The sequence below is a fragment of the Oratosquilla oratoria genome, chromosome 3 (genome assembly GCF_046742065.1).
Source record: "Oratosquilla oratoria isolate Oo_2021 chromosome 3, ASM4674206v1, whole genome shotgun sequence".
Classification (NCBI taxonomy): Eukaryota; Metazoa; Arthropoda; class Malacostraca; order Stomatopoda; family Squillidae; genus Oratosquilla; species Oratosquilla oratoria.
The window spans coordinates 21,014,173-21,021,849 of NC_134779.1; the positions used below are offsets into that span (position 1 = coordinate 21,014,173).

At 42.6% G+C, this 7,677-nt stretch overlaps 2 protein-coding genes across 2 annotated transcripts; both read left to right on the forward strand.

Annotated features, from left to right (window-relative positions):
* Positions 1-2,769: 2,769 nt before the first annotated feature.
* Positions 2,770-3,609, forward strand: LOC143041737 (uncharacterized). The gene has a single exon (XM_076213751.1). The coding sequence runs from the start codon at positions 2,770-2,772 to the stop codon at positions 3,607-3,609; it is 840 nt and encodes a 279-aa protein (XP_076069866.1).
* Positions 3,610-6,336: 2,727 nt separating this feature from the next.
* On the forward strand, positions 6,337-7,176 carry LOC143041744 (uncharacterized). The gene has a single exon (XM_076213765.1). The coding sequence runs from the start codon at positions 6,337-6,339 to the stop codon at positions 7,174-7,176; it is 840 nt and encodes a 279-aa protein (XP_076069880.1).
* Positions 7,177-7,677: the final 501 nt, after the last annotated feature.

A 7,677-nucleotide genomic window follows, 5' to 3' on the forward strand; every position in this document is an offset into this window, starting at 1 on the left:
AGCTCAAGAAAAAAACAAAACAAAACAACACAAGCGATCATCTCCACTCAACATAACACATGGAGACACAGTCATGGTCAGAGACTCTAATAGAACTAACAAACTCAAACCCAAGTTCTTAGGCCCCTTCACAGTCACAACCTCACTCCCCAACAATGTTTTCCTGTTAACGGACCCTTCCGATCACACAACCGTAACCATACACGGAGAGAAATTGAGAAAAGTCAAACTTAACCTAAACGCAACCCCACCTCCCAACCAGAACCCACCCTCCAGACTAACAAATAACCCAACCAAGCGCAATTCCCATCACATGACACTCCGTCGACGCAACTAAAACATACACTCTAGCTCTCGCCCCTGAAGATGCAGGACGTCATGCATTTCTCAGTGGAGGTTAAAATGGCCAACATTACAATAAACTTCTTTCCGCATATCTATCAAACCTTCTCTACTTCCTTCCAACCACTATAACCTTAGCGAGAGTCAGATATACATATCCTTAATCACTAAAACAAAAACTCCATCCACAGGATACAACCAACACTACTACCCCATCCTAGCATCAACTATCTTTCAAGAATCTATCCTTATCCACATACCTATGGACCCGATCAAGAGATTCTCCCTTTGGGAAATTTACCCCTTTCCCTACCCTTACCGAAAACCGCACCATGACCCTCAACCTGCCAACCTCCACCATCCTAAAATCAACTGATGGACTCAATACTCCTACCTAACCAACTCCACTACCAAGGCACTCTAAACACCACCCACAATCTAGGTCCCATAACCCAACTAACACTCCCACCCCTCCCTAAGATCCCCGATACCATCCTCCCAAGTGAGATAGACATGGTACGTCTCCTAAACAAATCAACTACCCTTGATATAGACTCTTTAGATCTACACTATAAAATCTTACCCTATGCCTCCACTGCCCTCTCAACCTTAATCATCATTTTTATAATAATAATACTAACAAAGTACTTTTGCATGAAATAAATGCTTAAAAAATGTTTTCCCAAATTGTTGTAAACCTAGGATAAGTTTTATCTTGTGTCTCACCAATATCTTACCACAGATAGTGCCATACAAACTCACAGATAAGAGTTTCTCAGAAAACATACTATAGTGACATACAAACTCACAGATAAGAGTTTCTCAGAAAACATACTATAGTGACATACAAACTCACAGATAAGAGTTTCTCGGAAATAATATATAAGTGTTATACAAACTCATAGATAAAAGTTGAAAATATATATAAATACTGGTGAAACAGAACCTTATTCCCCATTCAGAGACACAACATCACATACCCATTATTTCTTGTTCAACATGTCCTCTTGGGACCCTCATAATCAATTCAACATCACACACACCCTTCTCCACCTATAACCACCCAAAGATTTTGTGTCTCTGACTATATAACTATATATATATATATATATATATATATATATCAATGTTATATTTGTTAACCATATACCATTAGGTGCCGGGTGCCACCTAACCCCAGGGGGAGGGCGATATGTATACACCACATACACCATCACCATTCCCATGCACCCAGACATCACGGCACATTGACATCCGTTCTGATCGTCAAACTGACGCCAATTGAATCAGCAGCTTTTGCCGGGCGCCCGGAAGCAAACACACACACGAACACACAATAGATACCATCAATCACCAACCCGGATTAACACACGGGAACACAATACTGTTCAACCCTTTCCCCCTGGATATATATTATGTATACAACATATCATGTTAGTACAATTATGAACCTAGAACAAATTGTAGGGCGAAACAACCCCAATAAAAACGTTAACAAAGTGACTGAAAGCACCTCAAAATTCACCACACTCAGCATTTCCCGGAAGAAAACCCCAGTGCACACCACCAGGAGCAGGTTGGTGTGAGATGTGCTCTAAGGAATAGAAGTTAATGAGTGAGGTGCCCGAGTGCTCAAATCTGTATAGAAAACAATTGTGAAAGAAAGCTGTGCAACGTGTGTTAGTGATCTTTTCTTTTTTGAATAAGACTGTGTCATAATAGTGTATTGAACTTGATAAACTCCAATTTTGTAATAAAAAGAAGAAAAGTGACGTTTTGGAAGTTTATCTAGCCCGCACTAAGTCCTCCCTACGTAACCCCCAACTTTAAAAGGGTTACACTTACATGCACACACACACACACAACTCACAGCCCACGAGAGTTGGAGTAACGACTCAAAGTGCAGTGATACTGAAAGTATTTTAGCCCTAGGCAGGATTCGAACCCGGACCGCCGTAGTGACAGTCGGGGGCTCTACCAACCGCGCCACCGAGTCGTGTGTGTGTGTGTGTGTGTGCGCGTGTGTGTGCGTGTGTACGTGTATGTTTGTGCATGTGTGTGTGTGTGTGTGTGTGTGTGTGTGTGTGTGTGTGTGTGTGTGTGTGTGTGTGTGTGATAAATGAATAATATTTGCATTACATGATCGTCTTTAATATCCTTTCGTGTATTGTATACACGAACTCGCTTATGTCTGTGCGTATGTTCTTGTGTGTGTGTGTGTGTGTGTGTGTGTGTGTGTGTGTGTGTGTGTGTGTGTGTGTGTGTGTGTGTGTGTGTGTGTGTGTGTGTGTGTGCGATAAATGAATAATATTTGCATTACATGATCGTCTTTAATGTCGTTTCGTGTATTGTATACACGAACTCGCTTAATATTCGTGCTCGCATTTGGGACCTAATCTAAGCTCGAGCTAACGAGTCATGACAAAGATGGACCTGGACCGTAACTTGATTAAGAATTGGGAATTCTTTTTCTTGAGCACAACGATGAAGGACACACCTGAGCTCACCTGGATCGAGACCGAGGTCATCCAGAGGCACCTCAGGAACGCCAGACGTCACGGCGAAGGGACCTTTGCCAAGGTCTACCTTGTTCCAGTAGGGGACACGAGAGTGGTGGCGAAGATTTTCAAGAAGAAAAGGTTTCTGCCCGCCATGGTTAAAGAGGCCGAGGCTCTGGCAACGTTGTCAGGAGTTCCTCGTGTCCCAACCATCTTCGGCGTTGGCAGAAACCCCATCACTCTCATTACCAGCTTCGGCGGACGCTCTCTCTACAAAATGATTCAACGACGACAGCTCTCGAAATATCAGGCTGTCGAAATCGTTTTTCAAGTCGCAGAGAGCGTCCGCCTTATCCATCAACGTGGCTGGACCCATAACGATATTAAACTAGATAATATCGTCGTCGAGAGGAACCACGACCTTTGGAATCCAACTCTCATTGACTTTGGAAGCGCCGTTCGAATCGGCAAGGCCGTGTACAGCAAAAACAGAACCGGTCACATCACCTTTCCTCACATTGCTCCCGAGCTTTTCAAGGGACGAGGAACTTCTTCAGGAAGTGATGTTTATTCGATCGGATATCTGTTGGCCTCTCTTGTCGCCCAAGAAGATCGAAATGAAGATATTTCTCTTCTTATCAAAAGGGCAATGACTTACAATCCAGAAGATCGAATTTCAGTTGAGGATCTTGTCCAAAAACTTCGAGATGTTCGATTCAACATCCTCTTGGACATCGTCACTGAACAACTTTCTTCACTCAAAATTTGAGTTTCTTGGCAATCAAAATCGTTATGAAAATCATCTTTGGATTACTTTGAATTGCGTGATGATTCAACACCTTTACTGACATCATCGTTCATACGCAACTTTGTTTACTCTGGACAATTGGAATTGATACAAAAAATAACTTTTATAAGCTTGGACGTATAAAAGCTGTATATGCATTCAAATAATGGAATTTGAATTTTCTATGAAAAGCAACTTTATCAAGATTGGACCACATAAGATCGACTAGAACCGATCCCTGTCCAAAACCCGTCACCGGTCGAGTAAAACTATTTTATCAAAAATAGAATTAAAAATGAAATAAACTTAAATTCGATTGGATTATATCAAGTTAGATTAAACTAGATTGGATTATGATAAAGGTGATTCAAGTGAAAAAAATTAATAAAGAAAATGGTGAGAAAATATTTCATATAACGATGTCCACACATCTAAACTTAAAAAGGCTTTTACGCCTTGATTATAAAAGATTTAACTTCAAATATCAACCCTTTGGGGGTTTCCCTCAGCTGAATGAAATCACCTGGCGACAACTAGAATAATCGACCAAACTCACGAAAATCACAAGAAATTCTTCTATATAAATATTTCGTTATATAGCAAAACAACTTAAACATATTTCACATTCTCAATAAGTAGTTTTAATTTGTTCCTATTATCGACTTAATCGATTAAAGGAGACTGAAAGCACTGCACCTATCATCAAAGGAAGAAAGAAGAGAAAGAGGTGATTTGAGAGTATTGCTCAGACTATCAAAAGGAGAAGATAGAATTGACAGGAGACCTTTTGGTATGGGACAGAATAGGAGAGAACAGGTCATTAGCACCAATGGATCAAAGAATTGGGAAAGGAGAAGTGCGTGTCCATCTGTAAGCAAGCGCCCTCTTTTTTTTTTGTGTGTGTGTGTGTGTGTGTGTGTGTGTGTGTGTGTGTGTGTGTGTGTGTGTGTGTGTGTGTGTGTGTGTGTGTGTGTGTGTGTGTGTGTGTGTGTGTGTGTGTCTGTGTGTGTCTGTGTGTGTCTGTGTGTGTGTGTGTGTGTGTGTGTGTGTGTGTGTGTGTGTGTGTGTGTGTGTGTGTGTGTGTGTGTGTGTGTGTGTGTGTGTGTGTGTGTGTGTGCGTGTGTGTGCGTATTAGGGGTAGTTTGGGTGGTGAGGTGCAGGAGAGTGCCTGAGTGCGCCGTTTCCCAATGATCTGTTGTCATGATAAGTTCGAGGACGACCCACTCATCCGAGGCACTTGAGTGCTGGACTGCCCAGTTTTACGGGAAACTGACTCGACCCTGGAACTTCTTCGGGGCCTTTCCCCGTGTATGCCAGACGTCAGGATAAATGCAGCTCTATGACTAAGGGATGGCCGTTAGTTATGCACATGCACAAGCTCACAAACACACACACACACACACGCACACACACGCACACACACACTCAAACACGACACGACACGAGTTCCCGGCTGCCACTATGGCGGTCCGGGTTCCAATCCCGCCCAGGGCTGAAATAATTTCAGTATCGCTGCGCTGCGGGTTGTTATTCCAATTCTCGTGGGCGGGGAGTTGGGTGTGTGTATTCGTGAAAGGTCACAGCATTACCCATAGATCGGTCATATATGAGCTCTGAGCTCTCTTCCGGGAGAGAAATAGCTGTCGATCACCAGTCCAACATGTGGTCCAAAGACTATAGTGAATCACACATGTTTCATGCAAGCATGCACACACACTTCTACACAAGTTATCATATGTCTATCAGTCACAAAACTAAACTCATGAATAAATATTTCCCTCTTCACAAACATGCACTCGACCTCTTGCATGATTTTATACAAATACACATAAAGGAGGCAGTGTGTGTGTATTCACCATGGTCATTTAATCACGTGATGGACTCGTGATCGACAGCTATTTCCCTCCCGGAAGAGAGCTCAGAGCTCGTATGACCGATCTATTGGTAATGCCGTGACCTTACACGCACACACACCCCTAACTCCCCGCCCACGAGAGTTGGAGTAACGACTCGAAGCGCAGTGATTCTGAAATTAATTCAGCCCTAGGCAGGATTCGATCCCGGACCACCGTGGTGACAGTCGGGGACTCTACCAACTGCGCCACGAGTTGTGTGTGTGTGTGTGTGTGTGTGTGTGTGTGTGTGTGTGTGTGTGTGTGTGTGTGTGTGTGTGTGTGTGTGCGTGTGTGTGTGCGTGTGTACGAGTATGTGTGTGTGCGTGTGTACGAGTATGTGTGTGTGTATGTGTGAAAAATGAATAATATTTGCATTACATGATCGTCTTCAATGTCGTATCGTGTATTGTATACACGAACTCGCTTATGTCTGTGCGTGTGTTCGTGTTCGTGTGTTCGTGCGTGTGTGTGTGCGTGTGTGTGTGTGTGTGTGTGCGTGTGTGTGTGCGTGTGTGTGTGATAAATGAATAATATTTGCATTACATGATCGTCTTTAATGTCGTTTCGTGTATTGTATACACGAACTCGCTTATGTCTGTGTGTGTGTGTGTGTGTGTGTGTGTGTGTGTGTGTGTGTGTGTGTGTGTGTGTGTGTGTGTGTGTGTGTGTGTGTGTGTGTGTGTGTGATAAAGGAATATTTGCATTACATGATCGTCTTTAATGTCGTTTCGTGTATTGTATACACGAACTCGCTTAATATTCGTGCTCGCATTTGGGACCTAATCTAAGCTCGAGCTAACGAGTCATGACAAAGATGGACCTGGACCGAAGCTTGATTAAGAATTGGGAATTCTTTTTCTTGAGCACAACGATGAAGGAAACACCTGAGCTCACCTGGATCGAGACCGAGGTCATCCAGAGAAACCTGAAGAACGGCCGCCGTCACGGCGAAGGGACCTTTGCCAAGGTCTACCTTGTTCCAGTAGGGGACACAAGAGTGGTGGCGAAGATTTTCAAGAAGAAAAGGTTTCTGCCCGCCATGGTTAAAGAAGCCGAGGCTCTGGCAGCATTGTCAGGAGTTCCTCGTGTCCCAACCATCTTCGGCGTTGGCAGAAACCCCATCACTCTTATTACCAGCTTCGGCGGACGCTCTCTCTACAAAATGATTCAACGACGACAGCTCTCGAAATATCAGGCTGTCGAAATCGTTTTTCAAGTCGCAGAGAGCGTCCGCCTTATCCATCAACGTGGCTGGACCCATAACGATATTAAACTAGATAATATCGTCGTCGAGAGGAACCACGACCTTTGGAATCCAACTCTCATTGACTTTGGAAGCGCCGTTCGAATCGGCAAGGCCGTGTACAGCAAAAACAGAACCGGTCACATCACCTTTCCTCACATTGCTCCCGAGCTTTTCAAGGGACGAGGAACTTCTTCAGGAAGTGATGTTTATTCGATCGGATATCTGTTGGCCTCTCTTGTCGCCCAAGAAGATCGAAATGAAGATATTTCTCTTCTTATCAAAAGGGCAATGACTTACAATCCAGAAGATCGAATTTCAGTTGAGGATCTTGTCCAAAAACTTCGAGATGTTCGATTCAACATCCTCTTGGACATCGTCACTGAACAACTTTCTTCACTCAAAATTTGAGTTTCTTGGCAATCAAAATCGTTATGAAAATCATCTTTGGATTACTTTGAATTGCGTGATGATTCAACACCTTTACTGACATCATCGTTCATACGCAACTTTGTTTACTCTGGACAATTGGAATTGATACAAAAAATAACTTTTATAAGCTTGGACGTATAAAAGCTGTATATGCATTCAAATAATGGAATTTGAATTTTCTATGAAAAGCAACTTTATCAAGATTGGACCACATAAGATCGACTAGAACCGATCCCTGTCCAAAACCCGTCACCGGTCGAGTAAAACTATTTTATCAAAACTAGAATCAAAAATTAAATAAACTGAAACTCGATTGGATTATATCGAGTTAGATTAAATTAATTGGATTATAATAAAGGTGATTAAAGTGAAATCAAGTAAAATATAACTGAAAACAGGAAAAAAATTAATAGAAAATGGTGAGAAAATATTTCATATAACGATGTCCACACATCTAAACTTAAAAAGGCTTTTACGCCT

Excerpts from the sequence above, each read along its gene's own strand:
- LOC143041737 (XM_076213751.1), top strand. The coding sequence starts at position 2,770 with ATGGACCTGGACCGTAACTTGATTAAGAATTGGGAATTCTTTTTCTTG.
- LOC143041744 (XM_076213765.1), top strand. The coding sequence starts at position 6,337 with ATGGACCTGGACCGAAGCTTGATTAAGAATTGGGAATTCTTTTTCTTG.